The sequence below is a fragment of the Pseudorasbora parva genome, chromosome 9, assembly GCF_024679245.1.
Source record: "Pseudorasbora parva isolate DD20220531a chromosome 9, ASM2467924v1, whole genome shotgun sequence".
NCBI classification, from domain to species: domain Eukaryota; kingdom Metazoa; phylum Chordata; class Actinopteri; order Cypriniformes; family Gobionidae; genus Pseudorasbora; species Pseudorasbora parva.
The window spans coordinates 3,316,057-3,337,560 of record NC_090180.1 but is presented as its reverse complement, the minus strand read 5'-3'; the positions used below and the strand labels follow the sequence as shown (position 1 = coordinate 3,337,560).

At 38.5% G+C, this 21,504-nt stretch overlaps 1 protein-coding gene across 1 annotated transcript; it reads right to left on the bottom strand.

Moving 5' to 3' along the window:
• Positions 1–6,212: 6,212 nt before the first annotated feature.
• Positions 6,213–20,381, bottom strand: atp6v0b (ATPase H+ transporting V0 subunit b). The gene is made up of 8 exons (XM_067452992.1): positions 20,116–20,381; positions 18,837–18,885; positions 18,662–18,745; positions 18,291–18,368; positions 16,399–16,468; positions 9,285–9,336; positions 9,007–9,197; positions 6,213–7,164 (listed from the first exon to the last, which is right to left on the bottom strand). The coding sequence occupies exons 1-8, from the start codon at positions 20,183–20,185 to the stop codon at positions 7,138–7,140; spliced, it is 621 nt and encodes a 206-aa protein (XP_067309093.1). The 5' UTR covers positions 20,186–20,381; the 3' UTR covers positions 6,213–7,137.
• Between the last annotated feature and the right edge of the window lie 1,123 nt (positions 20,382–21,504).

The window sequence follows — 21,504 nt, the reverse complement described above, 5'->3', positions numbered from 1 at the left end:
GTAAACTGAAGGATGTTTTAGAGACTGAATGTAATTGGATGGATCATTCTGTCTATCTCGTTGTTGTTTATTTGTTGTGTATTTGACCTTTTTATTATTATTTTTATTCTCTTAACAACAGTTTTAATTATCCTTGTTTTTATTTTTTATTCTTATTTCTCATGTACATGTTATTACTAGTTTAACGAACTTGTATGTAAAGCACTGAATTGCCATTGGGTATGAAATGTGCTGTACAAATAAACTTACATAGCCTAGTTGTATACTTTGACAATTTCCAAAATATTTTTAATTTTATTTTTAAATCAGGATCATTTGCTTTGATTTAAGGGAAACCATGCAGGGCTATTTATCAGACTTTCAAAAGCCTGCAAAACTTGTGAAAGCAAATCATATCAAAAATATAAAATTATATGTTGGATAACAAACACTGTGATTAATAAATTCTGACAAAATATAAAACAACATATAAAACTTCTCCCAATTTGACCATTTTGAAAAGTAATGTGAACAAAAGGGGGGGGGGGGGGTGTTTAATGCATATAATACGATTATATTATATAATTATACAGGGAGTGCAGAATTATTAGGCAAGTTGTATTTTTGAGGATTAATTTTATTATTGAACCACAACCATGTTCTCAATGAACACAAACTCATTAATATCAAAGCGGAATATTTTTGGAAGTTTTAGTTTTTAGTTTGAGCTATTTTAGGGGGATATCTGTGTGTGCAGGTAAATTGCTGTGCATAATTATTAGGCAACTTAACAAAAAACTAATTTATACCCATTTCAATTATTTATTTTTACCAGTGAAACCAATATAACATCTCAACATTCACAAATATACATTTCTGACATTCAAAAACCAAATAAAAACAAATCAGTGACCAATATAGCCACCTTTCTTTGCAAGGACACTCAAAAGCCTGCCATCCATGGATTCTGTCAGTGTTTTGATCTGTTCACCATCAACATTGCGTGCAGCAGCAACCACAGCCTCCCAGACACTGTTCAGAGAGGTGTACTGTTTTCCCTCCTTGTAAATCGCACATTTGATGATGGACCACAGGTTCTCAATGGGGTTCAGATCAGGTGAACAAGGAGGCCATATCATTAGATTTTCTTCTTTTATACCCTTTCTTGCCAGCCACGCTGTGGAGTACTTGGACGCGTGTGATGGAGCATTGTCCTGCATGAAAATCATGTTTTTCTTGAAGGATGCAGACTTCTTCCTGTACCACTGCTTGAAGAAGGTGTCTTCCAGAAACTGGCAGTAGGACTAGGAGTTGAGCTTGACTCCATTCTCAACCCGAAAAGGCCCCACAAGCTCATCTTTGATGATACCAGCCCAAACCAGTACTCCACCTCCACCTTGCTGGCGTCTGAGTCGGACTGGAGCTCTCTGCCCTTTACCAATCCAGCCACCGGCCCATCCATCTGGCCCATCAAGACTCACTCTCATTTCATCAGTCCATAAAACCTTAGAAAAATCAGTCTTGAGATATTTCTTGGCCCATTGACGTTTCAGCTTGTGTGTCTTGTTCAGTGGTGGTCGACTTTCTGCCTTTCTTACCTTGGCCATGTCTCTGAGTATTGCACACCTTGTGCTTTTGGGCACTCCAGTGATGTTGCAGCTCTGAAATATGGCCAAACTGGTGGCAAGTGGCATCTTGGCAGCTGCACGCTTGACTTTTCTCAGTTCACGGGCAGTTATTTTGCGCCTTGGTTTTTCCACACGCTTCTTGCGACCCTGTTGACTATTTTGAATGAAACGCTTGATTGTTCGATGATCACGCTTCAGAAGCTTGGCTATTTTAAGACTGCTGCATCCCTCTGCAATATATCTCACTATTTTTGACTTTTCTGAGCCTGTCAAGTCCTTCTTTTGACCCATTTTGCCAAAGGAAAGGAAGTTGCCTAATAATTATGCACACCTGATATAGGGTGTTGATGTCATTAGACCACACCCCTTCTCATTACAGAGATGCACATCACCTAATATGCTTAATTGGTAGTAGGCTTTCCAGCCTATACAGCTTGGAGTAAGACAACATGCATAACGAGGATGATGTGGTCAAAATACTCATTTGCCTAATAATTCTGCACTCCCTGTATAGGCTAGAATGACTGAGCTGAATGTGTCATTATTCCTTACCTTTCCCCCCAACAGCTAGTAAAACATAATTCACACATAATTCACCAAATATGATCAAATGTCAGGGGATTTTTGATTGAATAATAAAATAATAAATAATATAATTCATCAATATCTTATTGATAATAATAGTTTCTAAATATGCCAAAAAAATATATTAGAATGATTTCTGAAGACTGGAGTAATGATGCTGGAAATTCAGCGTTGATCACAGGAATAAATTACATTAAAACAGAAAGGTTATTTAAGTGCAAATAAATAATTTTGACTGTATTTTTACATTTTTTTCTGAATTATAATCAAATAAATGGTGAGCATGGGAGACTTCTTTCAACAAAAAATAAAATCATACCAACCCCAAACGTAAATAGTTGTTTATTTCCTCTTGCAATATGCTAATGAGGGGGAGGTCAGATTACTATTGGCTGATCGATTAGAGTGTGCGGCTCCACATCTGTGTAAAACATTAAAATATAGATTCATATTTAGTTTGGAGCACAGAATTCATTAAAAATGTTCCAATTTTAGGGGTATTTTGATTAAATATGAAATGTATATATTTTTTAAGCACCAAATTAGCATATTAGTGATTTCTGAAGGATCATGTGACACTGCAGACTGGAGTAATGTTTGATCACAGGAGTAAAGTACACTTTAAAATATTAAAATAGAAAAGTCATAATCAAATAAATGGTGAGCATACATGATTTCTGTCAACAATAAAATAATCACCCCAAACAAGTGAATATCCTTCTTCAATATGCTAATGAGGGGTAAAAGTATGCTGTTTGCTTCTATTGGCTGATTGATTTTAATTGATTTTGAATTGAATTGATTGATTTTGATTGATCTATTGAGTAAAACACTCACAAATTAGGGCTGGGCGGTACACTGTACAAAATGATATGTTCAATAAGTTATGACAACATATGTTTTTACATTGTTTGAACTCATCACAATAAGTTAAAAAATGTTACACTTTTTTTTATTAGTTATACAAGATGTAACTCATTTTTTAAAGTCAGTTTAACATCATTTAAGTTGAAATAACTCATCAAAGTCGATTGTACTGCAAAAGTTCAAAATTTGCCTTTTTTTACAGTGTATAGAGTTTGTACATTATATATTGATATATTTTTTTTAGAAATGATATGGAGTCAATACCATGAATATCGATATACAGTAGATTGATACGAACGCATCTGAAAAATAGCATGAAAATCTATATATTTTTTAGCTTAGTGAATTTAAAAATGATTAATACAATTATTAAACATTGTTCTTAGGACATGGGCAGGATGTGAAATAAAATTGTTTTATTTATTTGAGTAAAAATATTTAATCCAAACAGAAAAACATAGTAAATACTAGGATATATACCGTGTATCGCCTTTCAGTCAAAAAACACAGAGATATGAATACTTTGGCCATATCGCCCAGCCCTATAACAAATAGATGAGTGCGTTAAGCCAGTGTTTGAGTTAAGGCATGCGATGCTATTACCAATACAGCACTATAAACCGAAAAGACTGCACCGTTTTTCACATCTTTTTTTATTTCTTCAAGGACAATTATGAAGTTTAGAGGATCCACTTATACACATCAAAACAATGGAATCACCACATTAACATATTTAACAATCACTGAACCAGGAGCAATGGCAACATTGCATTTAAGACCTAAAGCAGCCTCGCCCTGTGAGCCGCCAGGTCCAAGCAGGAATGGTTCAAAATAAACACTTCCATGGAAAGAGTGAGGGAGAAAGAAAAAACTAATGCGTCTCACACGCCTTGGTCACCAGACTTGAAGAGATTGGCAAGACTATAGTGCTTAACAGATAGGGGAAGCAATTTGATTGATCATTATAACCTAACAGAGGATGATTTGTGGACATTCAGAAGTTTAAAAAAATCATGTGTAGTATGTACTTGCACAAACACATCAGAGAAAAAGCATTTAAGTACAGCTAAAAGAAGGTCAACTGATCTTACAAGTTTAATCATAACCACTGGGATACTATTAGATTCGTTTAGTAGATAACTTATGAACATCATATTAAACTGTACGTGAGAAAACCAGCCAGTGAGAAATAGTTCAGCTGATGCCGAACTGAACCAGTAAAACTCACAGCCTTGCGTTAACCAATTAAAGTCCTGTGAGCTAAGTTTTCTGTGAGCTAAAGTCCACCCTAAACAGCTGTTTTCTGTGACTAAAGTCCACCTTAAACAGCTGTTTTCTGTGACTAAAGTCCACCTTAAACAGCTGTTTTCTGTGACTAAAGTCCACCCTAAACAGCTGTTTTCTGTGAGCTAAAGTCCACCCTAAACAGCTGTTTTCTGTAAGCTAAAGTACACCTTAAACAGCTGTTTTCTGTAAGCTAAAGTACACCTTAAACAGCTGTTTTCTGTAAGCTAAAGTCCACCTTAAACAGCTGTTTTCTGTGACTAAAGTCCACCTTAAACAGCTGCTTTCTGTGAGCTAAAGTCCACCTTAAATAGCTGTTTTCTGTGAGCTAAAGTCCACCCTAAACAGCTGTTTTCTGTGAGCTAAAGTCCACCTTAAACAGCTGTTTTCTGTGAGCTAAAGTCCACCTTAAACAGCTGTTTTCTGTGAGCTAAAGTCCACCTTAAACAGCTGTTTTCTGTGAGCTAAAGTCCACCTTAAACAGCTGTTTTCTGTGAGCTAAAGTCCACCTTAAACAGCTGTTTTCTGTGAGCTAAAGTCCACCTTAAACAGCTGTTTTCTGTGAGCTAAAGTCCACCTTAAACAGCTGTTTTCTGTGAGCTAAAGTCCACCTTAAACAGCTGTTTTCTGTGAGCTAAAGTCCACCTTAAACAGCTGTTTTCTGTGAGCTAAAGTCCACCCTAAACAGCTGTTTTCTGTGAGCTAAAGTCCACCTTAAACAGCTGTTTTCTGTGAGCTAAAGTCCACCTTAAACAGCTGTTTTCTGTGAGCTAAAGTCCACCTTAAACAGCTGTTTTCTGTGAGCTAAAGTCCACCTTAAACAGCTGTTTTCTGTGAGCTTAAGTCCACCTTAAACAGCTGTTTTCTGTGAGCTAAAGTCCACCCTAAACAGCTGTTTTCTGTGACTAAAATCCACCTTAAACAGCTGTTTTCTGTGAGCTAAAGTCCACCTTAAACAGCTGTTTTCTGTGAGCTGAAGTCCACCTTAAACAGCTGTTTTCTGTGAGCTAAAGTCCACCTTAAACAGCTGTTTTCTGTGACTAAAATCCACCTTAAACAGCTGTTTTCTGTGACTAAAGTCCACCTTAAACAGCTGCTTTCTGTGAGCTAAAGTCCACCTTAAACAGCTGTTTTCTGTGAGCTAAAGTCCACCTTAAACAGCTGTTTTCTGTGAGCTAAAGTCCACCTTAAACAGCTGTTTTCTGTGACTAAAGTCCACCTTAAACAGCTGTTTTCTGTGACTAAAGTCCACCTTAAAGAGCCGTTTTCTGTGAGTTAAAGTCCACCCTAAACAGCTGTTTTCTGTGAGCTAAAGTCCACCTTAAACAGCTGTTTTCTGTGAGCTAAAGTCCACCTTAAACAGCTGTTTTCTGTGACTAAAGTCCACCTTAAAGAGCTGTTTTCTGTAACTAAAGTCCACCTTAAAGAGCCGTTTTCTGTGAGCTAAAGTCCACCCTAAACAGCTGTTTTCTGTGAGCTAAAGTCCACCTTAAACAGCTGTTTTCTGTGACTAAAGTCCACCTTAAAGAGCTGTTTTCTGTAACTAAAGTCCACCTTAAAGAGCCGTTTTCTGTGAGTTAAAGTCCACCATAAGCAGGCGTTTTCTGTGATTAAGGTCCACCATAAGCAGGCGTTTTCTGTGATTAAGGTCCACCTTAAACAGCCGTTTTCTGTGCTGTTCTGCTATCAACTTCTCAGATGATCATATTCAGAATGAACTGAGCTTTGAGTTTAGACATTATACAGTAATAGCAGGATCCGAGGCGATAAAGACCACTTCTTGCTTCCAAAACAAAATGTAAACAAAAATCACAAGACAACTAGGGAAATACAGAATGGCAAACACCCTCATGCTTCACAAAAGAAAGAAAAATAACAGCAACTTTTAATATGTACACACATCAGATTATTATATCCTCTTATTTTTAACCTAGCAGAACTCAAGAGAGCCCTACAATGTGAAGGTCCACACCGGCAGAAATACAATTGGAGACTGGTATTCTTTTCTTTTTTTTTACATCATGGATTTGGTTGAACTGTTTTCTCAAAGATAGTGTTCAGTAGCAACATGAAAAACACACCACATGAGAGTTAATCAGGAGCCTGTTGCACAAAACTAGGATAAGGGATTAAGCTGGGATGTCTTGGTGATCTTGGTGGTGTAAATTGTGCATACAGAAGACAAGCTCACCAAGATATCCCGGCTTAATCCCTCATCCTAGTTTTGTGCAATAGGCTCCTGGTCAAGCACGCTGGATACACCAGGCGTCATCACACAAATACAAGAATATTCCTGCATACGCGATCGAGAGAATACTTTACGATTTACAGCCATCCAAAGCAAAGAACCACACTAATGCAATGCATCACTTCTCTTGAACTGTACAGAACAATCACAGGGAACTATATACTGAGATCTGAGATGATTACAAACATAACAGTGGATCTATTGACAGCCTTTTCTGTCTGCAGGGTCATTGGTTATATCATTCGGCTATTTTAATAAATAAAATACCTCTTCAATAAAAGAACATTTCTAATATTTAAATTTGCCAAAAACATTAAGTGACGTTTTTCATTTTCAAAATTACGAGATGCCAAACTAAAAGAGATCCACCTTTGACATCATCATGCACTCTTTAAGACAAATTGGTGCACACACATAATTTCAATCTTCAGAAAATGGTGGTTAAAAACAGACACAAAGGAAAATACATTTAAATAATTTACTATGTATTTACACCTCCTGTTTGCACCAGCAACAGCATCTTTGATCTGTAGGTCGTGTGGTCATCTAATCTCCCATTTTTACTTTCGATGTCTAGACGGAGAGAAAAAACAGTGTTAATGTTTATACCGGTCAAATTCTCCTGAACCAACTGAATACTGAATTAGGGCTGTCAAAATTGCTCAAAAATGACATTCGAATATTCCCTCTAGGGCTGGGCGATATGACGAAATATATCGTCTGTTTTATATAAGGCTCTATCGCTTACGCCACGATAAGGCGTTTACGGCAGAATTTTACGTCAAGATGGACGTATCAGGCTTTTACGCGTGGCACACCATATAGCCATATATTGAAATATTTTAATGGCAGGTGTAGGGATGGCGAAAACTAAACATTTTCTTGACCGACCATCGAGCCTCATTAGCCGGTTAAAACCGGTTAACCGATTAGTTTAAAATATGCTGCGCTATTTGAAATAACAGCCGCGAGCCTCTCACTCTCTCACTCACTCTCTCACTCTCTCACTCACTCACTCACTCGCTCTCTCTCACTCACTCACTCTCTCACTCTCTCACTCTCTCACTCACTCTCTCACTCTCTCACTCTCTCACTCTCTCACTCTCTCACTCTCTCACTCACTCTCTCACTCACTCTCTCACTCACTCTCTCACTCACTCTCTCACTCACTCTCTCACTCACTCTCTCACTCACTCTCTCACTCACTCTCTCACTCACTCTCTCACTCACTCTCTCACTCACTCTCTCACTCACTCTCTCTCTCACTCTCTCACTCTCTCACTCACTCTCTCTCTCACTCACTCACTCTCTCTCTCACTCACTCTCTCTCTCACTCACTCTCTCTCTCACTCACTCTCTCACTCACTCTCACTCTCTCTCTCACTCTCTCACTCACTCTCTCACTCTCTCACTCTCTCACTCTCTCACTCTCTCACTCTCTCACTCACTGATCGCGTTTGTCCAGCGTTAGAAGCTCATTTGAAACATTGCCGCGGCTCATTTAAGAAAATGACAGCTCCGAAGAGACGCCGCTTTAGTTCGAGGTAGAGCTAACAATAATAAAGAAAGATGATCAACACCTTATGTGTTTCCACTGAAATGTAGATGTAATATATTTCCAAATGTAAGCCCATCTTATGCGAAATGCACGCTTCATACTGTCGTCTGCCCTGGCTCTAACGTCGAGTGTTTTAGCCGGTTTACTTTTTCCAAACCTTGTGAGTCCGCAAACCCAAACGCTGTGACCTCGAGTCAAATGTTTTTATTGGTTTATTAAGTACAAACAGGCGAGTTATGAAAAATTGAGTGCGAGGGCTATGTTCACTTCACACAAAAAGATTTTGTAATGAGACGGCTAACTGTAGTAGCGTTTAGTCCACTGTCTATAATAGCCTAATTTAGAGATCACTTTTTTTTTTTTAACCGATAACTTTGATCGGTTAACGTTGATACGGTCAACCATCGGTCAAACGTTCATCGGTTAACATCCCTAGGCAGGTGTTAACTTTACCAACAGTCTTGCTTGAAAAAAAGGTTCTAAATAAAATAAAAATGTAGTCCATACTACCTATATTTGTTTTGTATATCATTTCAAAATGCATTTCCACATTGCAATTTTGTATAGACTATTCATAAACTGAATTAACAGAAAAATTGCTATATCGTTATGTATATCGTTATCGGGATATCAAATGAGCTATATCGGGATATGAAACTTTGGCCATATCGCCCAGCCCTACACTTATGTATCTGGCAGATGATTTTATTTTTAATAAAAACTTTTATTTTTTTATTTTTACTTTGAACGCATTAAAAACTAAAGCTATGGTTTATTTAGTGAACAATGACCAAAACTTATTTTAAAATATTGCAAAAGAAACATGCATGGTATTTCAGAAGAAAAAAAACACTTGCCTGTAAGATGGCTACGATCACTCCAAATAGTCCAATGGCACTGCCGAAAATTTCAACAATGAGGATCTTGACAAAGAGGCTGGCATTCTGGGCATCCGCCAGGGCAGCTCCACTGCCCACGATGCCAACGCAGATGCCACAGAAGAGGTTTGAAAAGCCAACAGTGAGTCCGGCACCAAACATGGAGAAACCTGAAAAGACAGCACCAATGTGTCATCCGAACTGATCCAAAGAAGCAAACAAAAAAAGATGAGAAGTGATGTAGAAGCAAAATGCACCTGCTTGGTAGTTCCTTGCCCCAATGGTTTCTGGAGTCGTGCCACTGAAGTTCTAAATGACATTAAACAAAAATAAAACATTCTTTAGAGCAAATATGTAATACACACGTTCCCACACACTGGTTAACTCCAATTTAAAAGGTTAGTTCACCCAAAAATGAAAAGGTCATCATTAACGACTCACCCTAATGTCGTTCCACACCCGTAAAAACATTTTTTTTCTTCTTTTTTTTCGGAACAAAGTTTAAGATATTTTAGATTTAGTCTGAGAGCGTATGCAAGTGTATGCACACTATACTGTCCATGTCCAGAAAGGGAATAAAAACATCATCACAGTAGTCCATATGAGACATCAGTGGGTTAATTAGAGTCTCTTGAAGCATCCGAAATACATTTGGGTCCAAAAATAACAAAAACTACGACTTTATTCAGCATTGTCTTCTCTTCCCACTGATGTCTCATATGGACTACTTTGATTATGTTTTTATTCCCTTTCCGGACATGGACAGTATAGTGTGCATACATTTTCAATAGAGGGACAGAAAGCTCTCGGACTAAATATAAAATATCTTAAACTGTGTGTGAAGATGAACAGAGGTCTTACGGGTGTGGAACGACATTAGGGCGAGGAGCAGTGGCGAGGCCAGACATTTTTAACTGAGTGGACCTTGGTGGAATAGGGTGGACCTCAATGACTACTCTCAAATTACACAAATTTAACAATATGGGACAAAATCACTTGACAGTAAATATAAGCTATATATGATTTATTTTTTGCCAACAAATTCATATAATTCATATATACAAAATTTATTTATAACAAGCAGCTACAAAGCCTATTGCAAGGAAGACAAATATAGATATTGTGCTGCTATATGACCACTGTAACAAGACATCAGTGTTCAGTAATTGGGTTCATTTTAAAATGGAATAACCAGTTCTTGTCACTAATGCAACTCAGTATAACTGTTATCAAACATGTATTTGCAGCTTAACCTGTGAGAATTTCGTCTTGTGTTATGCATCGTGGCCCGTGTTAAAAGTTTATTTCACTAGCAGATGTAAACTCATCTTCCCATCCCCTCAACAATACGCGATTGGCTAAACATTACTACTAAGCTTATTGATTGGCTGTTGCAATAAGGCAGTTATATGAAAATGTTTTCGCTCTACCGTAATTATTTTTTTAAAAGGGCTGTCAATCGATTAAAATATTTAATCGCTATTAATTGCATGATTGTCATGAGCGAACTTGCGATTAATCCTAATTTAATCGCACATTTTTAGCAAATGTAAATCTAAAATTAAGTTTTTAATACTCTAATCAACATGAGTATGGACAAATATGCATGCTTTATGCAAATGTACATTTATTATTAGTAAAACCGTACTTATTCAATAATAATCAATACAGCATGAAGATTAGACGTATCAAAGGTCATAGATGTTTATCTAAGAAATTGTTCATGTCTCTTAAGCCTAAACTTTAAAATTAAGTGTCATTAGTGATTTCTCTCATTTTAAGAATATAAAGGGAGTTTTTACATTGGAAGTTTAATTCAGAGCAGGGCACAGTTCCTATGAAAAATTGGTAATGTGTACCAGTGAGCGCACCAGAACCACACCACACCCGGAGGAGGTCCATACTCCACGAGTAGGAATATAGTGCGGCCCCTTTAAGAGACGCGCGCTCCCCATTGAACTGCCGGTATTTTGCGTGTGCGCACCGAACTGGGCTGCGATTTACGTGGACAGTGTGAAGAACACGGACTCGGGAGCGCGCTTGTTCAGGAAAGTAACCTGTGCATTCGTTTTAGCCGATTGTAATGTATTTAGTTCAATAAAACAGGTGTACTGTAAGCGGTGATGGTGTTAATGATTTACCTCAGACATGAGCTGTGAAAAAAACGCACTTTTCTTTCTGAAGTCTAGTAAAAGTTAAACAAAAAATGTGGTAGCTTATGTGGTAGTTTAAAATATTAATGTCAACCCTTTTCTTTCCCTATTAATGTTTGCTGCTGCATCCTTTGCGTCTGACTGCTCTCACTTTTTCCAACTACGGGCTATGCCACGGATCAAACAGAAAATGCGCGCTGCGTTAATAAATTTAGTGCTGTTAAAATGAATTTGCGTTAACGCGTTATTAACATATTTGACAGCCCTATTTTTTAATGAAACTTTTTGTACGTGTTTAAGTGATTTGTGTTGTCACATAGGCATATTCTTTCTGCTATCCCAATTTTTTTTTTTTTTTTTTTTTTTTTTGTCTGTTCTGATTGGGTGGGCCAGCCGTCAATCTGAGTGGGCCAGTGCCACCCTGGCCCTTATGTAGCCTCGCCCCTGGCGAGGAGTTAATGATGACCTTTTCATTTTTTGGGTGAACTAACCTTTTAAAGGACAACTCCGGTGAGAAATGACCCTAGGGGTAATTAACAGATGGTTATCGAGTAGATCGTTCTCTGTGATTTGTTTTCATGGAAATCAAATGTAAAGAGTTTTATCTCTAAAAACAGATTAGCTTATAACGCTTGTCTATGGGGCACAGAGTAGTGAAATTAAATCGCTAGTTAATGCCACTAACAAGGCTCAAGATAGCCTCACACTAACACGGCAGCATAATGAGTGTCCCTACATGCAAACCGAAGCACTGAGAACTTTGTAAGTGTACAAACAGTTTAATAAGAAGATACTTTATAAACACAGCGCATTACGCGCATTACGCGTTCACGGACAGGCGGCATCTTGGAAAACAGTCTCGACTCGCCATGTTAGTGTGAGGCTATTTTGAGCCTTGTTAGTGGTATTAACTAGCGATTTAATTTTACTACCCTGTGTCTACCCTGTGCCCCATAGACAAGCGTTATAAGCTAATCTGTTTTTAGAGATACAACTCTTTACATTTGATTTTCATGAAAACTCATCCCAGAGAACGATCTACTCGATAACCATCTGTTAATTACCCCTAGGGTCATTTCTCACTGGAGTTGTCCTTTAAGGATTTTCCAGGTCCAATACCCTTAAATTCAAGGACTTCATGTGAACACACATTTCAAGCAAGAGCAAGGTTACATCGTGTTTCCTTGCAAGAGACATTGTTACAGTTTACATGTATCAAACACAACTATGCAAAAATGGCCATATGACAGAGATCTGAGCCAGTATTTATCAAGCTTCTCAAAGTGCCATTTTAGTCTTAAGTGCTGAGAATTTATGAAAGTTACTCCTACTTTCAAACTTGAGTATAAAAGCATGTTATCAAATTTCTTACAGGCTAAGAATCACTCTTACCCTCCCGGTCATTTAAGACGAGAGGTCTCAAGTGGTTAGGAGTTGCCAGTAATGGCACAGAGGAGATTATAGGCATCATATTTTTCAGCGCTGGTTCACGCTGAACTTGCCTTTTATAACATGTTTCGCTGTTTGACTAATTCAGCAAGCAGTAGCCCTTCCTCCTCCCGCCAGTTCGGCTTTCTTTTGGATTATATCATAAAATCTAGGCTATTGGCCGGTCAGTTAACAGCACACCGGTTTAAAATGTGTAATTAAGACATGGTGGAAAACATGTTTAGCTTTCATTTCTGATGTATATATAATATATTCTCTTAAATTCTTCATTGTCAAATGTGTGTTGAATGTGTTGAACTCCTCTTAGGAATTTCCCATTCAATGTGAATTTATCTGAGAATATTCTTAAAAAATTAAATCTTTTGAGCCAAGTTTTTTTTTTTACTCTTAAGTCAATTCTTAGCAGTGTTCTTGTGGGAAATTATAAAAGGCTGGATAAATACAGGCCCTTATATTCTATTTGTTGTATTTCTGTTTTACGTGAAACTGAAGAATTTTATTGAGAAGAGCTTAGGCTGTTAAGGTGTTAAGATGTATGAATATTCTTTTGAGTTTTTCTTGTCTCAGGGTTTACATTATCTTAACAAGCAAAGCAATTCAACATTACATTAAATATAATATTTGGGCAACAGATTATCACAGATGGTTTATGTTTATTGAACATAAAGTCATTGACTGAACATATTTGTGTTCGGTGTAAGCTCTGAAAGTACACGAAGATCTCACGCGTAACGCGTAAATGTGTGTAACTAAAGTAAATCAAGCAAGCTAGTATTCACAGGCCACAAAGTGTTGGTGAAATAACATTAACGGACTGGAGGGAATATGGTATTTTTTCCAGAAAACTTCATGCACAGAATAAATTCAAGCACTTTTAAGGACCTGTATCTATGCATGTGTTTATTTTCAAAAACTTTCCAGGGCCTTGAATTTTCTATTCTTTTTTAGATTCACAAACTTTCAAAGATGTCAAGGACCTGTGGGAAGCCTGAATACAGCTCATTTAAATGCAGTAAAGTCTCAGGGAAATCATCATAGAACTTAAGATTTACTCTATAATAGGGATGGGCAACAGTGTAGAGCCCTGGATTTATGCCCGAGCCCGACGGGCCCCGACTTTTTTACGCCCCTCGGGCCGGGCTTCGGGCCAATTTTCACGTCATACCTTGCATCGCCGCAAATGACCCCTGCAAGCCAACGCAAATGGCCGTAAATGAAACTTAAAATAAGTCTTAGATGCTCAAAAACACAATCATCTGCAATAAAAATGAATGAGACTTATGATCTTACCAGTGCACGCTTTCTTATGTGGTCTTTGAATTTGAAATAAGCTGCTGAATAAAATGCATCTTGAATCTTTTGCTTCGGTTGCTGTAAACTCCGTTAAATGAGCATATACCACGGGAATTGAAGATCGGATTTATATTCATTTTGCGTAGGTGTAAGGTAGGCTATAAGACAACCTGCATATTCTTTTTTTTATTATTTGTTTTTAGATTGTTTAGCTCCGTTTGCGAGAGCCGCGAGCAGAATCAGCCTGCCTCAGCTCGTCAAAAATGCCTTTCAGGCTACTGGTGGTAATAGTTGGCGAAATTAACTAACATTGTGATGCTTGAAGTGTTTTATATTTATGGATTTTATTTTAGGCAAGACAAGTCAAGAGTTGATTTGAGAGACTAAATCGATTTAATATGCGGTTAACTCACTGTCGGCCGCTGGTCGCTTGGTCGTCACTTAAAAAAAATTAAAACTATAATTTAACAAACAAAAAAATGCTCTAAACATTTTTCTAAATTAACTCAATAAAGAAACGAAACAAAATATAACTACTTTGACATTAAAAACAAAACAGAACTATTTTAATGGCTGAAAGACGGCTAAAAAAACGGCTCCAGTCGGACTCGGGCCGAGAATTTTGATAAGCTGTCGGACACGGGCCGGGCTAGGGCCTCAGCGTCTCGGGCCAGGGCCGGGCTAGGGCCTCAGCGTCTCGGGCCAGGGCCGGGCTAGGGCCTCAGCGTCTCGGGCCAGGGCCGGGCTAGGGCCTCAGCGTCTCGGGCCAGGGCCGGGCTAGGGCCTCAGCGTCTCGGGCCAGGGCCGGGCTAGGGCCTCAGCGTCTCGGGCCAGGGCCGGGCTAGGGCCTCAGCGTCTCGGGCCAGGGCCGGGCTAGGGCCTCAGCGTCTCGGGCCAGGGCCGGGCTAGGGCCTCAGCGTCTCGGGCCAGGGCCGGGCTAGGGCCTCAGCGTCTCGGGCCAGGGCCGGGCTAGGGCCTCAGCGTCTCGGGCCAGGGCCGGGCTAGGGCCTCAGCGTCTCGGGCCAGGGCCGGGCTAGGGCCTAGATTTGAGGCCCGTGCAGGGCTGTACAACAGTGGTCGAGTACTCGAACATAACAGCGACGATCGCCCTGACTTTAAAAAATATTTTTGTATATTTCTCGGATAGGATACTCATTGATTGGATATTTGGACGGTAACTGAGGTCTGATTGGTTAGCATTAGACAGCACACCTTCCAGACCGCCAAATAAAGGGAAACTGAAGCGCGCAGTGATGCCTGAAGCACTGTGAATAATCATGAAATATAGTGCAAGATGATCAGCGCCAATCTGTCACATACACAGCATTTCAATGAGAGCGTGATTGTAATATAATGTTGTATTCTCCGTGCTTTAGCTCCCAGTGTATCAGCGCGTTGTTAAAGGAAATCCACAATGATCGTCAAAGCGCGGGCGGTCAAGTCCATCTGCGCATCCGCGTCCTTTTCCACAGATGCAAGTTGTAAGATTACTTGTTTAATACTTGATTATATGTTGTCTATATCTGATTAATCTCATATAGGATGGCGTTTGGTTGAGTTTAATAACCAGCTAGCAAAGCACTGCCATTATTTCGGCAGGTGTTCATTGTCTTCAGCTTCAGCTCAAAGGCGAACAGCCCGACATTATCACCTCTGGGTTATTTGAGACGGTCATATTTTTAGATAGGCTATTTCTTTTTCAAAATCATTGATGGTATTAATAATGCAGCAGTGTTACTAATTTTTTAACAGTAGATCTGTTTTAAAGTTGCTTTTCATGGATTCGAAAACACGCAGTGATGCTGTTCTCACTTTGATCATGAAAAATAAAATTACGTGCAGCGCCAATCTGTCATGTAGGCTACATAGAATTATAATAAGAACACGATTATAGTGTTGTAAATGATCTGTGGTTTCGTTGCCCGTGTATTAGCGTTGTTGTTAAGGGAAGAGCGCATTCAAAATGAGTTTCCTTTTCAAGCCTGTAAAACTCTAGCGTGGCTAAGTTCACGTACGCATTTGCGTCCTTTTAGGCAGATGTAAATTGTAATATGCATTTATCTGATTAATCTCATATTGGATGCGTTTGACTGAGTTTATTAATTCTCTATCAAAGCTCTGCAGGGTGGTGTATTCAAAGTTTCAGCTCAAACACAATGCCCGATATCATGGACTGGGTTATTTGAGACGGTTATGTCGTTTCTTTTTCAAAGACATTTATGCATCATAATCTAGCAGTTATTTTTTATAGTCATATGTTCATATTTGCATAGACATGTTTTTGTCAGCATACATTTTCTTAACAGTCTTAAAATAGTTTCATATCTCCATGACGGAGACGTTCCGACCCCCACACAAGCGATAATCGATTACACGTTTGAGACCTATCGATGATCGAAATGAAAAATTGACAAATGCCCATCCCTACTCTATAACCAATACATTCAAAGAAATGGGTAAATAAGTTTTAACTTACCTCTGCCAAATTGCTAATGACAATTGCCATGATGATCCCATAAATGGCAACAGCTTCACAAAAGATAATGCTAGAAAAAAATATATATAATTAACTGTCACCAAGTGCACATGTAAGCCAAAAAAGCCTTAGGCAAGCAGAGTTACAAAACAGATGGAATAATAAGGGGGAAAAAAGGCTCATCTGACAAAAGCAGCATGAGACAAAAAAAAATAATGTTTTTTTTTTTTTTTACATACCAAATTTAGCCAGAGGTATCCAAATGTGCTCATTTTGAACCTCAATTATCTCTATCAGACTATCATGGTGCGCTCACACCAGACGTAAATTAAGCATTAAGTGCAAGTCATGTTCATGTTAAGTTAATGCAAAGACGCGAATAGACATTGAAAAGTGCGAGTTGAAATATCTAAACTTTGGTGGATATTCCAGCCGCGGTAACCAATCAGGAGCTTGCTCTGGTAGTGCCAACCAGAGTTCTGCACAGGTCCATTTTAGGAGACCCGCCCCCGCCCGTACCCGCAAGGTTTAGCACCAGATCCGACCCGTAAAAATATAAAAATTAAATCCGCACCCGCCCAGAACCATTAATATTTGGCCCGTTACCCGACCCGTGCCTGCGATAAATCACACACACTAAAATCATTCCAACTAAAATCCTTTATTTTTTTTATCTTGCACCTCTCTCAGCATCACAACAGGGACATGAATGGGCTAAAGAAACAGGCTGTGCCTTTAAAGACTCGTTGTCAACAATATATACTCCACTCACCAACTTTACTTTTACTTCATCCATTTACTCCTGCAACCCTCGCTAAATCTGGGCTACGAGAGGCACAAAAGTTGCACCGTCGCAGTGGTGGTGACGTGATGGCTCAAATGGCATACGTTATTGCGTGTGTGTGTAATGGTAATTTGGACATAGAAATTGTAATACAGAATATTGGGGGGGGGGGGGGGGGGGGTATGGGGAAGAGAAGGAGGCGGGAACCAGCGAATATTTAAGACTTTAACCAAACAAAATGAAAGTAATGTGGGCAGCCTCTCACGGACAACTGCCACACACACACACACACATAATAAAACGTAAACACAACTCAAAGTCAAATCCAGGTCTGGTGATCTCTCGTCCTTATATGCCTCCGAGCTCCCTCAGAGGACTCGAGACCGGTGTGGCTCGCAGGTGGCGCTCATTCACAATCACGCCCCGGTCTCGCTCGTTCGTCCACCTCGCCACAGAAATACTGCAGATATTTTTCATCCGCGCTACTACCCGCCCGCACAGAGTTAATTATCCGCCCGCATCCCCGCCCGTCAATTTTATAAATGTCACAATCAACCCGTTTTAGCCACTTTTATGCGGGTACCCGCGGTGAGGACAAATTATATGTGGAGACCCGGAGCTGTACAATACATCTTTCATAGAAACAGGAATAAAAAGGATCTTGCTTGAAAGAAAGTGAGAGGAGGTCGGACAATCTGGTAAGTTGTAAAAAAAACGCTCTTTACTCAATTTGAGCGATACATTTGGTGATTTTTACCACTGAGATTACTTGGAAAAAGTGTCCCAATCATCTTGAATTCACCCTATTGACACTACAAGCTATCTAAAGCCAGCAATTAAGCTTATTCACAGTATTTTAAAACAATCTAAGTCAGCCATTTCGCAACAAGACGAGCCGCCAGGCAGAAGCCCCTCCCATGACGCAAATTCACGTCTGTTGTGAAGCGAATGTCACGCGAGTGAACTCAAAATGTTCAATCGTCTAACTACGCGCGGATAGCACAATTTATTGCGCAAGTCACGTCTGGTGTAACTGAACACACCATCAGGCAGTGCAAAAAAAAAAAAGGCATCTTTCCACATAAAACTTTAAGCACAGTGCATATACCTGACAAGATTTTTAGTCTTGATTCTAGGGGCTTTAACTCCTCCACCAATGATGCTGGACCCAGTGATGTAAATCCCCCTGCAGAGTCACAAGACAAAACACATCATTTTCCACATACAAGTCTGCAACTTACTGTATGTTTAACATCATTAAAATATATTCACACACTACGAAAGGAGCATGCTGCAAGTTGTTGCATTAGAATATATTTTGGAGAGTGAGATACTTATAAAAAGAGTTGACTGCTTTTTATGGACCTCTATTCAACTAAGAGGATACAGAAAACTGTACTACATGTCAAAATTTCCCATATGTTGTTTTTTCTGAACAGTCAGCTTTTGTGACTAAAAAGAGGAAATGGACAAACTCACCATGCAGCTCCAACAACAGACAGAGAGATGGCCAGGCCAATTCCAAGATTAGCCCACATAAATGGAGAAGTCTCTGTTAAAAACCTGTGACAAAAAAGGTTGATTATTTAATTAAAGACTTAAATTAGGTGTTGTAGATATCAGAATTATTTAACAAATGTTGCTAAACACATACCATCCTATATCAAATCGAAATCCAAGATCAAAAATTGTATAGCAAGTACCTGTGGGAAAAAAATGATTTGATTAGTAGTGTTGAAAGGGATGGTTCACCCAAAAAATTAAAATTAGCCCATGATTTACTCTCCCTCAAATCTTCCTAGGTGTGTATGATATTCTTCTTTCAGACGAACACAATCAGAGTTATAATAAAAAATGTCCATGCTCTTCAAAGCTTTATAATGGCAGTGATTGCCTGTTTCTGTTTGAAGTCCATAAAAGTGCATCTATCCATCATAAAAGTGCGTTTATCCATCATAAAAGTTTGAGATTACAGTTTGTAAGGTTTTAAATAATTATACTTTTCTCACATAAGCGCATTGTTTCGCTTCAAAAGGCCTTTATTAACCCCCGGAGCCATGTGGAGCACTTTTATGATGGATAGATGCACTTTTATGGACTTCAAAACAGAAACAGCCATTTACTGCCATTCTAAAGCTTGGAAGAGCCAGGACAGTTTTTAATACAACTCCTATTGTTTTCGTCTTAAAGAAGGAAGTAAATCATGGGGTAAATTAACTTTTTGGGTGAACTATCCCTTTAATATATGCATTTAAATTAAAACCAGTAATAAGCTGATTAATATAAACCAAAAAGAAACAAACAAAAATAGAAATAAAAACAGTGGCATAATCTGAATAAATGGCAAAATATGGATAGACCTTTTCCATTCAGAATCACTGTGTGTGTGTGTGTGTGTGTGTGTTAGCTCACAGTCATGTGAGAGCCACCTTCCTCATTTAGTCATAAAACGCTGTTTAACTGCCTATTATAACTACTTTATACTACTTTAAAATACATTAACAAAAATCCACATTGGCTACATATTGATTTTTGTTGCTTTCCTGTGCGATTGTGTGGAGAAAAACAGAATACAAACACTACAGAAACATGTTCAGTATCAGTAACAGATTAATTGCGTTCTCCTCAGAGCAGGTGTGTGTGTGATACTCAATGACAGCCTTTAAAATTGTAGTCGAATTTTAAATGTTTACAACAACGTTTTATGACAACAGCCTTTAATAGCATTAAAATTACATTTAAATGATTATTTGACGTTAGTCGTGCTAGTGTATGACAGCTAACGTCAGTAGCGGCTAGCCAAAAAACAAAGCTTCTCGGCTAAAGAAACACACGAGAAACAGATTTATAAAGATATGTGCGTGTGAATCAAGTAAGATGAAGATGTGTGTGTTGTTTACGTGCAAATGTCAGCAGGTCTCATTAGCGCTTACCGACGATCAGGATGGTCGTCCAGAAGGCCAAAGTGACCCCGGTGTATAAAATCGCGTGCCCGTTCATCATCCACCCTAGCAACAGCGCCAGTTTTGCTATCTAAAGGTTCTCCCGCAATCAAACCTACAGCTACTGTGATGGTTTTGTCTGTTGGATTATTGTATCTTAAATAGAAATGGATTCCTGTGAGCCTTTCGAAGCGGCGAAGGCTGGAAAACCTGCATCCATCAGAGGGGAAGGAGTCAGCTGATCATGTGACGAGCTCGAGCTGTGCACGTGACTCACACGTCATTCTTTAGCGATCTCAAGCGCTGATCTCCGGTCAGTGTTTTTTTTTATTATTATTATTATTATTATTATTATTATTATTATTATTATTATTAGTAGTAGTATTATTTTTGTTTGTTCTGTTTTGTCTATTGTTTATATTTGTTTTTCTTGTTGTTGTTGTCAGGGGCGTAGCTGGCAATTTTGGGCCCTGTGAAAGAATATGAGGTTGGGACCCCATCGTACCAAACATACAGCAATCCAAAATCGTTGTCAGCCATTTCATTATATATACACTACTCAAACAAAAATTTAAACGGTATGATTTTTTAAATGTTTTAATAAAGAAGTCTCTTCTGCTCACCAAGGCTGCATTGATGTTATTAAAAAACAAAAACAAAACAAAACAAAAAGCAATATTGTGAAATATTATTCAAATGTAAAATAATGGTTGTCTATGTGAATATATAAAGTGTGATTTATTCCTGTGATCATCATAATCATTACTCAAGTCTTAAGTGTCACATGATCCTTAATTAGTCACTCTAATATGGTGATTTGATGCTCACGAAGCATTAATGATTATTATCAATGTTGAAAGCAGTTGTGTAAAACATTTTTTTAGGATTATGATGAATAGAATGTTCAAAGGAAAATAAGAAATAAGACATAATTTAGTTTTATTTGTTACTCTGGTATAGATTATACATTTATATTACATTACTACTGCTACTACTAATAAAACAATCTCTGGGGGAGATGTACTGTAATGTAAAATGCCGTTTTGGATGCCGTCTGTCTCCCTTCTTCTGATCAGTCTGATGTTATACATGTTATCCCTATGTCCATATAGCTAATCTTTCTGTTACACACACACACACACACACACACACACACACACACACACACACACACACACACACACACACACACGCACACACACACACACACACACACACACACACACACACACACACACACACACACACACACACACACACACAAAGTAGAAACTATGTCAGTAGAATCAATATCTATAGAAATCTATCGGTGTACCAAATGATTAATTGATTATCCACTAAGATCAGAATCATACACAAATGTATTAAACTGAACAAGAA